General features: G+C 36.2%; 1 protein-coding gene across 1 annotated transcript in view; it reads left to right on the forward strand.

The window, feature by feature from the left end:
* Positions 1–19,872, forward strand: part of kcnh3 (potassium voltage-gated channel, subfamily H (eag-related), member 3) — a 251,015-nt gene that overhangs the window by 180,000 nt on the left and 51,143 nt on the right. The window contains exons 4-7 of the mRNA XM_051959224.1: positions 344–483; positions 7,723–7,981; positions 13,630–13,787; positions 15,628–15,829. Of these exons, the coding sequence (XP_051815184.1) occupies positions 344–483; positions 7,723–7,981; positions 13,630–13,787; positions 15,628–15,829 (759 nt within the window). The remainder of the gene's footprint in view (positions 1–343; positions 484–7,722; positions 7,982–13,629; positions 13,788–15,627; positions 15,830–19,872) is intronic.

A 19,872-nucleotide genomic window follows, 5' to 3' on the forward strand; every position in this document is an offset into this window, starting at 1 on the left:
GACATAACTAATCATTAGTATTGATCCTATTCTACAGAGTTCTACCATAAGAACACCTCCAGTCGATACAGGACCACAGAGGCACACATCAGCTCAACATCATGTCAAATATTTACAGAAAACTTGAGCAGCATGAGGTTTAAGCTGCTTCACTGTGACGGCATCATTGTCAAACTTGATTTTAATGAAGTCAGACGAGGTCCAGGTTGTTTTCTCTGCCGTCGACCGATAACAGACAGCTGTCTGAGCTTTACCTCCGGGCAAATAGACCGAGGCTGCTTGAAACTCTCCTCCTGTGCTGTGGGTTGAGTCGAGGCTCAGCGTGTTTCCGTCTCATCCACAGATGAGGAGACGGGTTTGGAGGTGCACCAGGTAACTCGCCCGCCGGGCTTCAACGCCAACCGGCGCCGCAGCCGAGCCGTCCTCTACCACCTGTCAGGACACCTGCAGAAACAAGACAAGAGCAAACTCAAGATCAACAACGTGAGTCTCTCTGTGTTTCATGACATCTGTGTGGCCGATGTTGAATCCGTTTCAAGACAACAGACAATAGGAAAAATCTGGGGATCAAAATTGACAGTAAAAATAAAAAAGATTGTATTCAACAAAGTTAAATTAACGTTAATGTCAAAAAATCTTCTTATCATCTTAAAAAAGTATTTCCTATTTCAGTAGCAAAGATGTGAACGCATGTTAAACGAGCTGCTCAGTCATTTAGTCCTTCAGTCAAACCTTTTAAACTAATTATAGGAAAACTGTAAAAAACAAAAAAAAAAGGCTGTAAAAAATGGTGAAAGTCTGACAGCAAGGGGCAAGAAAAATAAGCAAGATCCTGTAATGTTTAAAACTGAGAAAACTTGAATACTAACCAAAACATTCTTAAAATGACTATATATTTTTGCTGGTTTGAATTCAGTATAGTGTGACCTTTACAAGAGAATATCTGCATTTTAAGGAAACAAGGAAACTCTACAAAATACAGATGAAAAGCAATGATTTGCCATTTTTCAATTCTCAATACCCAGAATCTTTCTTTCAATAATGTCTAATATGTGTAAAATAACAATATAACAAAACACAATAATTTTATGATCACAGATTATTTAAAATTTCAGCCTGTGATTGCTACAGTTTACAAGTAAATGTATAGTTTTCATATGAATTTCCTCGATATTTGTGATTTAACACAAGAGTGAAAATCTGTCAAATAGCAGTTTAAAAATTTATTTTTAAATTCTTAATGTATTTTATATATATATATATATATATATATATATATATATATATATATATATAAAGTTATAGTTATATAGCCATATAGTTTTTGTTTTGATTAGCAATAAATATCTGTAAAATATTTACCATTTTTTCTGATATATACACAGCAGATATAATCTTACCGTCAAACATTACAAAAAAATTATAACATTTGTAACAAAAATATAGATTTTTGTTGTGGACAATTACAGTTGTGGCCTTTATTTCAATGTTAACATGTAAACTAATACTTTTTTCTGTGACTTTAATAAATATTATCTGTAATTTAACAAAACCATTTTCTTCTATCCTAAAATATATTTTCTTTCGAATAATGGAAAATTGTGTAATTTCACCATCAAATGTTGTTAAAAACAACAACAACAACAAAACAAATATTAGTATCTGTAAAAATTCCTATTTTTGATGTGGGTGTTTTTTGTTGTTTGTTGACTATTTATTACCATTCATGATGAATGTGCAAATTGCTGATTTACAACAGGCCCTGGGCAACAAAACTAAATATTATGGATATAATTGTTATTTTGCAATGTTAGTACTGACAGTAATGCTTCTCTTTATTAATACCGCACAGTAAAATAAAGTGTTTTTGCCGCTGGCTGGAAGAAAACACTAAATCATTGGAGCTCCATGTTGTGTGGATGTGAATGTTTGCAGGAGTTGGCGCGAATGAACACAAAAATTGCAGGAACACAGGATTTCACCAAATTCATTGTTGATACAGTTTCAAAAAGTAGATGTCACGTTAGACAACAATTGAAGAGTTCATTTGCAAAAACAGATAACTCCGTTTTGATAAATTTTCAGAAAACTTTTTTTTAATTGTTTACTTGAGATAATATCAATCAAACTGAAGTTGAGTGGATTTGACTCAGTAGAAAAATACATGACAAAATAGAGAAAAAATTAATTATTAGTGTTATTATTATTATTATCCCAAGTAAACAATAAAAAAAAGAGTTTTCTGAAAAAGGAGTTACCTGTTTTTGCAAATGAACTCTTCAATTACAATGGCAGATATTTATGGTCCAAGATGCTTTTTAGCACACTGAGCTGTATCAGACTTCATATTGTTTATATATATTGTGTGAGATTGGTAGACTTTCTTAAATCAAATTTTTGAGCCTTAATTGCAGCGCCACCATGTGTTTGACTGGGCTCCTGTTTCTGTCCATCATTTCCAGTTACTGGGCCAAATTTCATGTTTCTGGCTCATTCCAGCTCCAACCTACAGGGGGAAATAATAATAAAAATCTTATTAAAGCAGCTCAAACTCAATAAGTTCCTCCCCCTCTGAGGTCTGAACTCTAATTAAGTGCAAATAAAATTTTAAAAAGTCCATTTAATATTCACAGAGAAAAATAAATGGAGACATTTATGCTGATAAATATAATCATACAAGTGTCTCCTTTAATTTAAATCATTTACTGTTTAGGAGTCCTGACCAGCAGCAGGATTATTAAAATGCCAGTCTACCTTTGTGGACAAAATCTCCACAGGATCTTTTACTGAATCTCATTTTTTTTGGAATGATATTTTGTGTGAATGCCAGAGGATGCACTAAAGCTCACATCCTGAGCTCATTATTTCTACTTTCTAGACTTTAGCTCTTCTGACGTCACGTACGAATGATTATTGTGTTTCTGGAGGATAAATAAGGTGTGAGCCAAACTTTTAAAACCCCTACAGGTTGTACAAAACAAAAACATACGTCAAAGCATGTTTTTTGTTTGTTTTTTTTGTCCAGACAGAGAAAAAGTTTGTTCCTGCAACACAATGAAAAGAAGTTTAATTGTTTCCCATGTTGCAGCTTTATCTCTCAAACTAAACAACGAGGGAGCAAAAAGTGATTTATGACCTGAAGGATTTTATAAAGTCTGGCTTGTTTTAATTTACTTTCAGTGCAGATTCAGACCAGAAATGCTCTGGCTGCGCTTTCAGGACTGTAGTTGTAATAAGGCCTTTTTTTTAATACCTCTTTTTTGTGCCAGATAACGGGGCAATCAATCACTTGTTTACTACATTAGGAAACTGAGTTTTCTAGTAAACAGACACTGACATGAAAAAATACTAATGTGGAGCTTTAAACCTATAACGTGTTAGTTAGAAAGTTCTGTTAGGCTAAAAGAAACCTTTAAAGCTATTCATACTTTAACAGAAATTATTATCTTCAATGCGATAAACCTCTAAACCCATAACTTGTTAGTTAGAAAGGAGGCTTTTTGGTGGAATAAACCTTTAAAACTGTAAGTTGTTAGTTAGCAAGTAGGATTTTGAACGGAAAACACCTTTAAAACCAACTTGTTAGTTCAAAGGTAGGATTTAGGATGGAATAAACCTTTAAAACCACAAATTGTTAGTTAGGTAGTTCTAATTGGGTGGGGGGAAAAAAACTTTTGAAACTATACATACTTGGTCAGAAAGCAGTATTTTAGGTGGAAATATCCTTTAAAATCACAACTTGTCAGTAAGAAAGTAGTATTTTTGGTAGAATCAACCTTTAAACATTAACTTGTTAGTTAGTTCTGATTGGGTAAAGAAATCTTTGAAAGATACTTGGACAGAAAGTTGTATTTTGGATGTAATGAACCTTTAAAACCACAACTTGTTAGTTAGGAAGTAGATTTTTTTGAGTGGAATAAACCTTTAAAACCAGAACTTGTTAGTTAGTTGGTTCTAATTGGGTGAAAGAAAGCTTTGAAACCATGCATACTTGGACAGTAAATAGCATTTTGGATGGAATAAACCTTTAAAACTAAAACTTCTTAATCAGCAAGTAGTATTTTGAGTGGAAACCCCCCCAAAAAACTTTAAAGCCAAAACTTGTTGGTTAGAAAGTGCAGTATTTTGGTGGAATCAACCTTTAAAACCAGAACTTATTAGTCAGACAGTAGTATTTTGGGTGGAATAAATCTTTAAAAACATAACTTGTAAGTTAGTCAGTTAGTTCTAATTGGGTGAAAGAAACCTTTAAAATTTCACACACTTGGACAAAAAGTAAAATTTTAGGTGGGATAATCCTTTAAAACCACAGCTTATTTGTTAGAAAGCAGTATTTAGGGTGTAATAAATCTTTTAAACCATGACTTGTTGGTTAGAATTTAATATTTAGGGAGGAATAAACCTATAAAATCAGAACTTGATTGATAGAAAGCGATTTTTTAAGTTGTATGGACATTTAGTACCATAAATTATTAGTTAGTTCTAATTGGGTGAAAGAAAACTTTGAAACTAGACGTACTTGGACAAAAAATAGTATTGTTGGTGGAATCAGCCTTTAAAACTGCAACTTGCTATTGAAAAAGTAGCATTTCAGATTGGATAAACCTTTTAAACCATACATTTTTACTTGGTTCTAATTGATTGAAAGAAGCCTTTGAAACTATATGTACTTGGAAAGAAAGTAGTACTTTGAGTGGAATAACCCTTAAAAACTGTAACTTCTTAGTTAGAATTCAGCATTTCGAGCAGGGAAAAATTTTTAAATCCAAAACTTGTTTGGTAAAAAGTAGGATTTTGAGTGGATGCACCTTTAAAACCACAAATTTGTTAGCTACTTCTAATAGGGTGAAAGAAACCTTTGAAATTATTCGTACTTGGATATAAAGTAGTATTTTGGGTGGTATAAACTTTTAAACTCTTAAATTTTTACATAGAAAGTAGTATTTTTGATATAATGCACTTTTAAAATCATAACTTGTTAGTAAGTTAATTGGACACTTGGACAGAAGCTAGTATTTTGGATGGAATAAACCCTCTGCATATATGTTCTCTGTTTCTCTGTGTAAACAATCGTCTTCAGTGATTGGCTGTTACGTGTGACATGTGACAGCCAATCAGACAGAGCTGTGGGCGGGACATTGCTTTAGCAAAGAGTGATTATATATAGAGAGAGAGATCTGCTGAATCAGAGCCAAAGGAGCGCACTTAATTTATTTTGTGATATTCGGTCAATAAAAATAACGATACCAGTGATCTGAAAATGCTAGAACTTGGTTGGGTCGATAATTGGTCGATCCCTACTGTCAGGTTCTGGTTGGTTAAACTCTGACAGAATAGCGAGCCTTTTTCTCTCTAACATCACCATCAGCAAGGTAAACGTCCACATACAGGATGACACAACAAACCTCCATTGTACTATTTTCTACATAGAACTGCAAATTCATCCAGTAACTGCGGTTGGTTTTGCTGCAGTCAAAGCTAAAGTTGCCTTCAAAGTTGTTGGATTCTACATAACAATGGAAACATGAAGGCGGATCAGAAATCCAGTCCTTTAAACCAGCTCCTCCTCTCAGCTCCTGCAGTGGAAATCTGCCAAATAGAATAATGATGAGGATCCAGTTTGAGTGAAACAGTGTGTGCTCAGACGGTGAAACACTGCAGAACAGCTTGTAACACTCACAAACTGGATTTCACAACTCTGGAGGATTGTGGTGGTGGAGATAGAGTCGATCGTCATGGCTCAGATGATGATCGGTGCAGCTCTGTAGGTTTCCTGCAGGACAAACCTGGCAGATGGTGTGAAGGACACCAGGACTGTCCTCACATTCTGGCTCAGGGTCGAGTCGAAGAGCTTCATGTAGCTGAAGTCACGGACACAGAAACATGCTCACATGTGCAGTTTGTATCCTGCAAGTGAGAAGTCCACTTAGAAAAGGATTGTGTGTTTTGTGTTGCAGGTTTTATTAGTTAAAGCGGCTAAACTTACGTACAAAAGAAATACAAATTAATTATCTAAATATCCAGAGTCTTCTTTAAGAAATTTAAAAACACCGCTCTGTAAAAAATAATCCATTACCTCAATTGTATTCTCTGTATCTCTGTTTAACCAAGAAAATGTACTTTTATTTATTTATATTCAAAGTGACCCTGAGTCTTACCTTGTTATATGTTATTAGTGACAAATTAGTATGCATACAGTGTTTTTTGTCGATTGCAAATGTTTTTTTAGTTTTTTTTTCAAATGATGGTTTTGGATTTACACTGTAAAAAATACAAGTTTCATGACAGTTTTGAACTGTGATTTTTTTTTTTTTTTTAAAAGCAATTTACTGTTACTTTACAGATTTTTCTGTTGTGTTAAATTACAGCAAGTATTTATGAATGGAATAGAAAAAGCTGTACTTTACATGCTAACCTTAATAACAGAACAAAAAACAAAACAACCAAACAAAAATGGGCCTAAGCTATAATGATAATTATTAATAATATCCACATCAAAAATCTGTGTTCTTATACTGTTCTTATGCAATGTTTGGACATAAATTTACTTACTTTTTTTTTTTTTTACACATATTATGTGTATTAAGCAAAAATAAAGTCACTTTACAGAAAGGAAATTAAAGATTAAAAAATGGTTAAAATTTGTTTTTAAAAATTTTAGCTGTTGTGTTAAATTACAGATAATATCTAATAATCACAGAAAATGTGTAGCCTGCAGAAAATATTGACATACAAATCTGTAGTTTTTTAAATAGTTATTTCTTGTTCTACTATTGAACTTATCTTCATGTTTTTGACAGATATTTACAGTTATTTTCCCAGTTTATAAATCTTTTTGAACAGTTACACTATTCCACCATTTTTTTGAGTTTTTCTGACAACCTTCCTGCCAGATTTTCACATTATTCCTTTTAACTTTATTATTATTGTTATATTATTAGTATTAGTATTAGTATTATTACAAATAATAGTAATAATGATAATAATAATTTTTACATTTCAGAATATGACTGTCGTTTGTTTTCTTTGATTATTTAGCATATTTTCTTGAGAAACAGCAGAAAATATCACAGAATTCCTTTGCAGTTAACTAAAATGATGCTTTCACAATGCTTCTGTGACATTATTAGTCAAATTGTCAAGAAAATGAAATAATCAAAACTTTTTTTGCAGAAAAGTTCCATGTCATTCGACAAATCTTTTGACTGATTATTTTCAGTTTAATTTCTAAAAAAAAAATAACAAGTGCCATATTTAATGAGCACCAATTTTGCACAGAAAAATCTTAAATTGTAAAGTAGCTGAAGCTTTCAGAGAGTGCAGCTGAAATGCAGTGGAGTAATAATAATATTAATATTAATATTTCCCTCTGAGATGTTTTGGAGTGGATGGAAAAAGTAGAACAAGCTGGAAATACAGAAACAAAATACTTCAGATTTGTACCTGAGTGGATTTACTCTTGTAAATAAGTGTGCTGAATCATCTATGTGAGTCCAATGATCCTTTTTTTTATTCTCAAATGTCTTCTTCAGTGCAAGGAGAGACATTTTTTCTAGTGTTTGATTTCATATTTTTATCTGCTTTTTCCATCTTTTCATTAAAACTCTGTACAGCTGTGCTCAAGTGGGAATCATTTCATATAGATTTCATACATTCAGCCTGATGTGCAGCACATGAATTCACACTTCTGCTGACACCCTTCTCCTCTTTCACCCGATGCAGAACATGTTTGGGGAGAAGCCTCCGATCCCAGAGTACAAAGTGGCAGCCATCCAGAAGTCTCGCTTCATCCTGCTGCACTACGGCACCTTCAAGGCCGGCTGGGACTGGCTGATCCTGCTGGCGACCTTCTACGTGGCCGTCACCGTCCCCTACAACGTCTGCTTCACGGTGGGCGGCGGGCGGGACGAAGGCAGCAGCAGCGCCCCCCGGAGCCCGCCCAGCGTCAGCGACATCCTGGTGGAGATCCTCTTCATTTTAGGTGAGACAGCAGCTTTTCCATTAACATTTTCTGCTGCATTGTGCTTCAAATCCAAACTTAAGCTCATGTATTTTCATGATAAACACTCACACATTTACAGTTAAGTGCCAAATTATTCACACCTTTGCTAAATTTTGATTCATAAGGAATTTTTAGCAGTTTCTTGTGGCTGAAAATGACAAAAACAAGTGACAAAAGACAGTAAGACGCACTGCTACAGATGCTAAGCATAATTTTTTATTATTTTTTAAAATAAATGTCAAATAGTCACACATTTTTTGATAAAATGCACCTTAGCTTAGCATAGTCAGTTAGCAGGGAACGTTTCCACAATACTGAAGAACATTAGCTACAAGTTCTAATAATGTTTAAAGATTTTATTCTGAAATTCAAAGACCATTTTAGGGATATTTTTCCTTCGACGTTAAAGATGAGCAAAGGCTTTTAGAAGAGATAGTTGAAAAGATAATGTCAAGAAAACAGATTATGATTCATGATAACAAAGGAGGAATGTCCTCAAAGCAACTTCAGAAAACATGTTTTCTAGATGTGAAGACCTCAAATATGTTTTTATCAAACATTCCTTTTACTGTGAATATTCTGTGTTATAAAACATATTTAAAAGGTAGTACCTTTTGAATGTGTTTACGGATAACATCATAGAACTTTCTTTTGTCGAACACTTTCAGAATAATATTTATTTTACTTTCCTATACTGTGATATGTTGACAGAAGTGGAGCATTCTGACCGCGATACTCGGAGGCTCTTTTTGGAATGTTGTTGAGGGAACACATCATAGAATGTTCTTCTAAGAAGCATTCTCAAAATCTTCTGTGGAAACAAAGAAGGAACCTTCTCAAACTAACATTTAAATTGTGTGTTTAAGACGGTACGAAGGCCTCAGATTTCTTTTATTAAACATTGTTGTACTGTAATATATCAATGAAGGTGTAAATGAGGATGTTTTGGGGAATGGTTTTGAGCGAACACATCATTAATGTTCCCTTATAAAATATCCTCTTAATGTTCTAAGATAGCGAAAGAAGAACATCTTCAAAGCAACATTCAAAAAATGTTTTTCAGACGTTATAGAGGACTCGGATGACAGAATGTTTTCCTTATACAGAACAATTTATAACATTCCAGTAATGTGATATAATAAAGGTAGATCTTTTTCCCTTTTTATTGAGGGAATACATCATAGAACGTTCCTCCGGCTGCAATGTTCTGTCGATGTTTTAGGGATGTCATTGAGGAAACATATCGTAAAACATTCTTCTGGAAAACATTCTCACAATGTTTCACGATAACAAAAAAGGAACTTTGTCAAAGCAGCGTTCAAAAAAATCTCTCAGATGTCAACACAAATGTTCTGTAGAAGACGTTCTTGTTCTGTGATCTATGAATAAAGGTGGAACATTCTTCCCAGCAATGTTCCTCTGTTGATACTGTTGAGTTAACACATAGAACGTTGTTATAGTGCAATGTTCTGTCAATAGGGTTTTGCTAGGGAACGCATCATTGAACATTCTTAAAACATTCTCACAGTCGTTTTCCATGATAAGAAAGAAGTGTTCTCAAAGCAACGATCAAAAAATGTCTTCCAGATGTAAACAAGCACATTCTTTGTAAGACATTCCAGTAATATGATGTATTAAAGGCAGAACATTTTGCCTTTTTGTGGAGGAAGCACAGTACAGACCGCTCCTCTGGCTGTAATGTTCTGTTAATGTTTCAGGGACACTGTTGAGGGACACATAATAGAACATTCTTCTGTAAAACATTCTCACAACGTTTCACGATGACAAAAAAAGGAACTTAGTCAAAGCAACATTCAAAAAGAGTCTTCCAAATGTCGACGAGGACGTTCTTTGAAAGACATTCCTCTAATGTGATATATGAACAAAGGTGGAACATTTTTTCTACAATGTGCTAAGGATGTTTTGAGGGTGCGCATTATTGAATCTATAAAACATTTCTGCAGTGTTCCTCAAAGCTACATGATAAGAAAGGGAGAATATTCTCAGTGCAGCATTCAGTCTGGAGAATGTTAGTGTGTAAAGATCTAACGTTATCACCAAACATGTTTCTAACATCTTTAGTTTTCTGCCTTTTTGAAGAACGTTCTGGAAATATCTTACTGAAAACACTGGTCGAACTTTGCAGAACTTTTTCAAAACTTTTTCACATCATTTTTAGAAGAAAAAATAATTCAAGCAGGGAGTGATTTACTATTATTCTTAACACACAGCTTTGAAATAAAAGATTACTATTATATTATGCATATTTAAGTTGTTTACACTACTCACTGACGTCATTCACATTCTAATGGGAAAAATTTGCACATTCCTGCCAAAATTTGATTTGGGTCTCATTAATTTTAGGCTGACAACAGCGTATAAAAGCTTTCTGTTTACAGCGTTAATCCATATGCTGTGCGTATTTTATGGTCTTGATGTCTCTGGTTCCTTCAACACTATGGGACACGGCAGACATAAAGTCCAAATTCTTGATTGCTGTGTTTTAAGCACCTGCTGATGAGCTGCTTCTCTCTTAGAGCCTCGTGACTCATAATAAAAGTTTGTTGGAAGTTTTTAATGACGCATGTTGCAGTGAAAGGATATGAGGCGTTCATAACAGACCATTACTTCTCATTGTGAACTCATTTCCTTGGAAACAACAGGCCTCTTCGTCCCCGGCCCCTGTCCTCCTAGCTGCAGGAAACTTGTATGAGTGCTCTTCAAAGGACAATTTGTGCTAATGGAAAAAGAGTGAATATCAGCCCTCCATCAATAAACTTGTGCAATGAAATTATACAAGCCGCCCGCAGTTAAATGTCTGACTCCTGTCAATCGATATCCCATTTGTTAGGACTAATAGGCCGAGCCTGTTTATCAATATGTCCACTCAGCCAACAACAGTGGATTGAAATGTCCCAGCACGCTTCTCTTTAGTCATTTCTGTAAATAAGCTGCTTTTTATCCTAAAGACTCTGAATATGAGCATAAAATGTAGTACAGTAAAATAAGGAGGCGTGGTGGGTTTCTTAAGGCACGTTGTTATATTTTAGCTCTTTGTAAAGGATGGAGGTGGCAGCATCATGATGTGAAGCATGGTGGTGGTAGTATCATGATCTGAAGCACGGTGGTGGCAGCATCATGATGTGAAGCATGGTGGTGGCAGCATCATGATATGAAGCACGGTGGTGGCAGCATCATGATATGAAGCACGGTGGTGGCAGCATCATGATATGAAGCATGGTGGTGGCAGCATCATGATATAAAGCATGGTGGTGGCAGCATCATGATATGAAGCATGGTGGTGGCAGCATCATGATATGAAGCACGGTGGTGGCAGCATCATGATATGAAGCATGGTGGTGGCAGCAAGTCCTGGAAGACTTGTAAAACAAGGGGGTAAAAATAAATGCAGCAAAGTGTAGAAAAACCCTTAGAGGACAATCTGATGCAGTCAGAAAAAGATTTGTTTTCCTGCAAGACATTGGGCCAAAGCAAACAGCCAAAGCTACGCAGAAAGGGTTTAAAGAGGTGAATGTTGGCCGAGTCAGAGCCCAGACCTCAATCCAATTATGAATTTGTGGCTGGACTTGAAAGGAGCTGTTTACTCATGATCCCTGTGTAACCTGACAGAGATTAAACAAAGAAAAATTAGGTAAAATTGCAGTGTCCAGACGTACAAGGCTGACTGCGGTCTATCCATACAGGATCAAAGCTACATACTGACTTGAAAAGGGTGAATACTTATGCAATCCCTTATTTTCTGTTTTATATTTTGAATTAATCGACATGGCTTTGTATGAATCTGTTTTTGCTTTTACATGACATGGCATTTTTTAATGTAAATTCTTTTCAAATTACACTGAGCAGGATTCAGTGCAGAAAAGCCATAAAACAGGGGAAACCTCCACTGTACAGTCCCTGACAAAAGTCTTGTCGCATAAGGATATAGTAATCTTAAATGGCATATAACTTTATTTCTAATCAATCAGTTCTCACAAAAAATGTATCATTTTAATGTCAAGGGCTTTCACATTAATAACTGGGTGCAAATTGAACCCGTTATAAAGTGTCCTGATGTTCAGGTCTTGGTAAAGCCCATGACATCTGTTTTTGCAAGGACAAAAGTCTTGTCATGTCTTTAAATGATTCAACCAATCACAGATTAGAAGTTCATCTGTGACAAATACTGTAACTGACACATTCCCAGGTGTGTATAAAAAGAAACCCAAGACACAAGACCTTCATATGAAGCCCAACCTGACCCCGACAGCATGCCAAAGATCCAACCACAGACCAAAGTGCTGATCATCAAGACCCTGAAGACCAAGTCTGCTGCTGAGGTGGCAGACAGCTTTAATGTATCCAAATGTCAAGTTGAGAGGATAAGAAAAAGATCTGAAGAAACTGGTGACGTTTATGACAAGGCCAGGTCAGGCAGACACCTGTTAGAGAAGAGCATTTGTTGCTTCGACAGTCCAGGGCCAGCCCTTTTTCAACTGCAGCAGAGCTACACGTGAACTGGTCGCCAGAAATCCCTGTATCTACAAGAACAGTTTGTCAAATTCTCTCACGCGGTGTTCTCCATAGTCAAATTAGTGCGTAGCATTAAACAGAAGACAACAAAAAATTGTGTTGCATTTGTCAAGGTCCACAGCTTACAGGAAGGATGGACAATGAAAAGTGGCCGAAGGTCGATTTTTCTGATGAATCATCCATTGAACTGCATCCCAATCAACGTAAATCCTGCAGAAGCCGCACTGACCCAAGATTCACCAAGAAAACAGTCAAGTTTGGTGAAAGAAAAATCATGGTTTGGGGTTACATCCGGTATGGGGTGTACCAGAGCTCTGCAGAGTGGATGGAAACATCAACAGCCTGAAGTATCAAGAAATTCAGGCTGCCCATTACATCCCAAACTATAAGAGAGGGCAAATTCTGCAGCAGAATGGCGTTCCTTCTCATACTTCAGCCTCTACATCAAAGTTTCTGAAAGCAAAGAAGGTCCAGGAGCTCCAGGATTGGCCAGCTCAGTCAGCAGACATGAACATTATTGAGCATATCTGGGGTAAAATGAAGGAGAAGGCTTGGAAGATGAAACCGAAGAATCTTGATGCACTCTGGGAGCCCTGCAAGACTGTTTTCTTTGCCATTTAAGATGACTTTATCAATAAGTTATTTAAGTCATTGGTGAGATGTATGGATGCAGTCCTCCAAGCTCTGGAAGTCATACACAATATTAATTCTTTTTTGCAAGACACCATGACTTAATGTTCTGATGTTTTTATAGCATATTTGTGTGTTCAGAATAAAGTATATGTAAAATTCAACATTATTTTTGTCTGCGACAAGACTTTTGTCCAAGCAAAATCTGACCTTTCTGTCCTAATTAAATGATAAAACTCAATGAATGATACAAAACTTTATTTTGGCATAATAAATATAATCTAGAGGGCTTTGTCATTCATATGAGCCATTTCTGATTCCAATTGATCAACTAAGTCCAGTTGTTATTTGTTGTTCCTACAACTTAAGAGAAGCGACAAGACTTTTGTCAGGGACTGTATCTATGCAGCTCAGGTGACATTTATCATGTCTGTAATCCCTGCTGTTGTTGTCGTCCTCTGCAGACATCTTGCTGAACTTTCGAACTACATTCGTGAGCACGTCGGGCCAGGTGGTGTATGACGCCCGCTCCATCTGCGTCCACTACGTCACCACATGGCTCTTTGTGGATCTCATCGCTGCCCTGCCCTTCGACCTGCTGTACGCTTTCAACGTCAGCGTGGTGAGTCGCCTGTTGGCTCTCGTGTGTTTGCACTGACAACAAAGAAGAAAAACGCAGCGCAAACAGCGTGTGACAGCTTGATAAAGTGTGCAATGGATCAGAGAAGAGGAGACACTTGACTGGTGGACATACGCTCAGGTTTCTCTGCATTCGTTTTCCACGCTAACACAGCGAGGGCGACGAGCCAAGTTTGGAGGGAAAAGGGGGGAAATGAATGTGTAATGTCATAAAGCAGCTCCCATGTGAATTTATTAGATCAACATTTCATCCAAACTGGTGCTCATCAGAAAAACAAATGGCACCGAGCCAATCTGATGCGAGTGCATGTCTCATTAATTTGTGTTTTCATCCTCAGAGTCCTAAAACATGATGAACCGTGGAGGATATTACCACACATGCATGCAAAATGGGTTCTTTTTAAATTCTGCTTTGGGTGTATAAATTAGGGATTGACTGATGTGGGTTTTCCAGGGCCGATGCCGATTTTTGGTCATAAAGAAGAACCGATAAGTAATTTTTTTGTGCCAAAAATTTATTAAATTTAGTGTTTTAAAATCGTGTGATAGAAGGAACCTGTCATTCCTAAGTAGATTTCTTCATTAATAAGGGTGACTATGACTGAATACGTAAAATAGAAATAGGAGAGATTAAATTAGGACACTCTCGACTAAGATTGATCAGTTTGTATCCTGGTGTTCTCAGTTTTGCTGCTCTTTCACTGTTCTGCCAATTTTATTGCCCACTTAAGCTCCCATTCAAAAATTTGGTGTCAGTTAGAAATGTCCTTCATTTAGTAAGAAAAGCATTTTTTTTTCAATGACGATAGCATTAAATTAATCAGAAATACAGTGTAGACATTGTTAATGTGGTAAATGACTATTCTAGCTGATTTTTAACGGAATATCTCCATAGGGGTACAGAGGAACATTTCCAGCAACCATCACTTCTGTGTTCAATGCTACATTGTGTTAGCTAATGGTGCTGAAAGACTAACTGATGATTAGAAAACCCTTGTACAATTATGTTAGCGCATAATTTTTCATGGAAAACATGAAATTGTCTGGGTCACACCAAGCGTTTGAATGGTAGTGGAAGTCCAGATGTTAAATTAATGATTGTTTTCCACATTCTGTTTCAGTCCAATCTGTGGCTGCCTTTTAACTTAGTCACTAGCCATTAGCATAGCATTAGCCAACCTGATTTGTGTTTCTTGTTCAGTTTTTGCTGTTTGAGAGACATTTCTGACACCACAGAGAGAAGAGGAGAAGAGGCTGCATCAGACTTGGAGTAGAGAGAATTCATCAGTAATCAATCAATGCAGATAATCGGGAAAATGAATGTTTTGGCCATGCTAATTCATGCATCCGGTGGTTTATTTCATGTGAAGCCTCAAATAAGGATCCAAAACTAAAGCTGCCAACTGCACCCACAAGTCATTAACATCCTGAGATCATTGGTTACTGATATCATGCCCTTATATTTAGGAAATAGCAGTAATAATAATATTAATAATAACTTCATTTATATAGCACCCTTAACCCTCAAGCGACCAAGCTATTTTAGCGACTAAAATGACCGACTGGGGTCATTTATGACCCCACTATATTTTACACAGGAATATGTCTACTTTATTGCCTCTTTTTGTGCTTTCTTACCTATTCCACGCCACTGCATTTGCATTTGCTGTGTTCCTTGGCAGAGTAATTAAGGCTCAAAGTAAACTTCACACAAAAGCAAGTCTATAAAAGTGGGTTTTCAGAAATGATTTAAAAGGAATTATTAACTCTGCGAGCCCCATCTCCTCAGACAGAAATCCTGAAGTTGGGTTCTTTCTCTGCAGTACTTTGGGGTCCACCTGCTGAAGACGGTTCGGCTGCTCCGGTTGCTGCGGCTGCTGCAGAAGTTGGAGCGTTACTCCCAGTACAGCGCTGTGGTCCTCACCCTGCTCATGTCCATGTTCGCCCTGCTGGCCCACTGGATGGCCTGCGTCTGGTACTTCATCGGTCGCAGGGAGATCGAAAGCCCCGGATCCTGGGATATCGGTGAGTGAACACCGTTTTTTTTTTTTTTACATCTTTACATAGTTTGACAACTTAGATTCACTCTGAACTTCATGTTTCAAGCAGCTGCACTTTAGAAATTGGATTTTTAACGTCCCAAAGCTCTCCCTACATTTCATTTTGCAATTTATTACTCATTTCATTTTCTGAATATTTGCCTTGCTTGCAAGTTTTAGGGTTTCTCATATTAGGATTTTAATTATTTTACCCAGCAAATCATGGTCCCTAAGCAGGAAATTATAGTGGTTGTACTAAACCCTCGCTGTGGGCTTATTTTTACTGCAATATAAAGTCCCGCACCTCCATGGAAACAGAATAAAATGTTACCTTTCTTTGATTATTTATTATAAAAAATGTGGGTTTCCATGCTGCATTTATGTTGTTGATCCTATATTGTTTTTTTTAATTGTTCTCTTGGTGTCTCTTGTCATTTCCTCTTTGCTTTGTTTGAAATGCAAGTTATAGTTTCATAAAATATTATATTAAAAAAGGTTGAATTCCTTTGATTATGCATTCTACAAAACTTGGAGACCTTTAATCAACATTAGCAATTAGTTAAAAGTATTTGTTTTTGTTTTTTTTGTTTATTTGCATGTTTGTTGATTTTACATACATTTATCTTAAAACCACACTATTTATACCATATTTAAATCAGCAGAAATATTATTTTACAGATATTTGACATTACTTAAAAAGAAAAAAGTGTTTTTTTAAGGATTGATTTTTATTTATTTTTATTTCATGCTTTGTTATTTACTTTGAAATATATAATATGTATTAAAGTCCCCCCCAAAAAATTAGAAAAAGTTAAAAAAAAAAAAGTTCAATTTTACATGTAATTTACTGTAAAACAAAAAAACAGGCTACAGTAGTACATAAAGCCCACATTACCAAAAAACGTATTTTTGTAGTAAAGTATAGTAATAAGCTCTTTCACAATGTGTGACTGTTAAATCTCTCTGCTTAACAAAATCAACTAAAAAAATCTCATTATTTTACAGTTATTTTCAGTTTTTTTAGCACTACATTGTTCTACCTTTCTTTACGGTATTTTTTCCTGATATATTTGCTGTCACACTTTTTTACAGTGCAAGATAACTCATATTTAACCTTGGCTTTAGCGCAGAAGGACGACATTTACAGTTTTCTGCTTTAAAAAGACACGGTTTGTGTCAGTGCAGGATCTAAAGTCCTGCAGCGACATAAAGCTCTGCTGTACAGTCTGATAAACTTAAAGACATACAGACGGACAGACAGCCAGTTTCCAAGGGCAAGTGAGCAAACCTTAATCCTTCTGACTGCCTCCTGGGGCAAAGATCAAGTTTTTAGTGTCTCTTATTTTATTCTGAGCAAACACACGAGCATGCATGAGGAAAATATAGCAAATAAACACATTTGTAAGGATGGATGTGGCTCAGGGACACAGTAGATTGTGTGCGCCTGCTGTTCTTTTCTCTCTCATGGATTCGTAGCAGCCTACCTATCATTATCCTTTCAGCAAACCACATAATGACAGACCGTCACGCTGCGGTCAATTCATGTCAGCAGTCCCTCGATTGACTATTGAGACAGACGGAGGGAATTCAGCGGATAACAAAGACCGGTTTGACCTTTCTGTGACACCAGCTGAGATTCACTATAGAGGTCTGACATCAGCGTGTACATACATCTGACTGTCCGTCTGTCAGTCAGTCAGCTGCTGATGCTTCACCGAGCTGCAGGTTGTTTTGTTTTCTTACTGGATCATCAATAATTCACAGGTGGTGGAGCTTTAACTGTCCCTGTAGTCTCTCATGGACCTGTAGTCACCAAACACACCAGCCACAGCTTCCTGATGTGGACAGAAAAGAGCACAAAAACATGGACGGAACAAATCGTCATAAGAATAATCTTTATTTATAGAGCGCTTTTCATTATCTGAGTTATGAAGAGCTTCATGAAAACTTGTAAAATCGTCTTTTTTTAAAACCCTAAGCCATGAATTTCTCTGCAAAACAGCAACATTGCATTGAAGTATCCCCACTGTGAAGCATGGTAGTGGCAGCATCATTAGTATCAGTATGAAATGATCATAAAGGTTTGCATATTGAAGTGCTAAACTGTAAAATGAAACTAGAAATGCAAAGCAGTTCCTTGCCGCTGTTAATTTTTTTCACAAAATCAGCTGCAAAAGTTTATTTTTTGTGTTTTTTTAAAAACAAGATATGTAGAATAAAATGAGTTTGATTAAATATTTCAATTTTTAAGCTAAAATTTACTTAATTTTCCTGATGGAACTGAATGGAACTGAACACCATATATGATTAGTTCAATGTCTATTGGAAAGCTTAACCCTCCTGTCATCCAGTAGGTCAAATTGACCCCTTATAAAGTTTTAAAAATGTGGGGAAAAAAATATGGATTTTCACAGTGAAAACTTCCACATTTTCGATTTTTTTTTAGGAAATTTTTGAACATTTTTTTGTTGGGAAAAAACAAATTAAAAAAATGTTTAAGGACATTCAGAAAAAAAATCACCCAAAATCCAATGAATTTTGCTGTCAAATTTGAGAATTTTTTATTTAAGAAAATAAAACTTTTGAGGGAAACTTTTCAGGAATTTTCTTCCTGAAGATTTTGCAAATTTTTATAAATTTGGAGAATTTTTTCTGAATTTTTGGATTTTTTCAGACAAGGCAACAACATTTTTTGGTAAGGACAACACGAGGGTTAAAATCCAGCTAATTTTTCTGTTTTTGCAGATTCTGACTGTCAGAAATGGTCTAATTCTATTAATTATTTAGAAAATTTACTCACTATATAAGTAAATAAAGGATAAAGGAAAATTAAATGAACAATGGAATAAACATAGTTATATTGCAAAAAACAATTAGACGATAAAAAATAAAATATAAATTAAAAGAAAGAACCATGTGTATTACTAATTTATCAAGCCATCTAATCTGGATTTAGAGCCAAATTGAAAGTGGTAATTTTTTAAATTTTGTACTCAAAAATCCCACTTTATGATCTGATTCCAAGGTGCTGTGCAAACCAAACAAAGGCTTTATCATAATTTTGAAACAGCAAAACAACAATTCAGCCAAGGAGGAAGAAAAAATGGGGATTAAGGAAGGAGGAACGTGCAGCCAGTATTGAAAAGGAGAATTTGAAAGTGGATGAGTGAGCTGAGCTTCTGACAGCAGTAAGACGAGGAAGATGAATAATACAGCGAGGGTCCGTCCGCTCATTGATCTCCAGCTTCGCGTGCTGCAGGCTGGAGACGCTCCGACCTTGTGTTTGTGTCTCGGGCTGCCGGCATAAATAAGCAGAAGTGACAGTCGAGTTCCAGCAAAGCAGCTAAAGCGACAGCATTAGAGGATTTAACACCTGAGGGGTTTCCTAATTACTGCGTCATTAGTGCAGTTTAACCTGTGTAGCCTGAGCAAACGTTGGTCTGGGAGGAGCGTTGATTTACATGAAGGGCAGAACGTGGAGTCCATGTTGCTGATGTTACTCTGGAACTGATAACGTCCCTTCAGGTTCACTGAGTTCCTCTGCAGGTGTCAGTTTGAGGTTCACTTTTGCAGCAGCTTCAGTCAGACGCTGTCCTTGGTGCTGATCTCTGTTCGCAGTCTGATGGAGCTGTCCCTGGTCCTGAACTCACGTCTTCGCTCTTCTCCACCTTTCCTGAGCTGCTGTGTCACTTTGACAGAACTGAAAAGTCTGTCTGCACCTCAATATTAATCTGCTGCAGATTCACTTCTTAATGTTTCTTTAAATCAAAGACAAGTGAAGGGTGATGCTTCGGTTCTTCTCCAAAATCACAAAAATTCATTTTCCTGCAGTCAGATGAGCTCTGGGACTAAAATGAATCATCCTAAACTCTGGTTCTGCCAACAGTAAATCAGTGTGAGCAGTTTAAAGATGCTAAACCACAGCAGTAGCAGCTTCTCACCTCTTCTGTCACCTGTAGTTAAATTTAAGAGTTGAGTCATTATGTGTTACATGCAGTTTTCAGGATAAAAATGCAACAAATACAGGGT

Source organism: Acanthochromis polyacanthus, chromosome 14, assembly GCF_021347895.1.
Source record: "Acanthochromis polyacanthus isolate Apoly-LR-REF ecotype Palm Island chromosome 14, KAUST_Apoly_ChrSc, whole genome shotgun sequence".
NCBI classification, from domain to species: domain Eukaryota; kingdom Metazoa; phylum Chordata; class Actinopteri; family Pomacentridae; genus Acanthochromis; species Acanthochromis polyacanthus.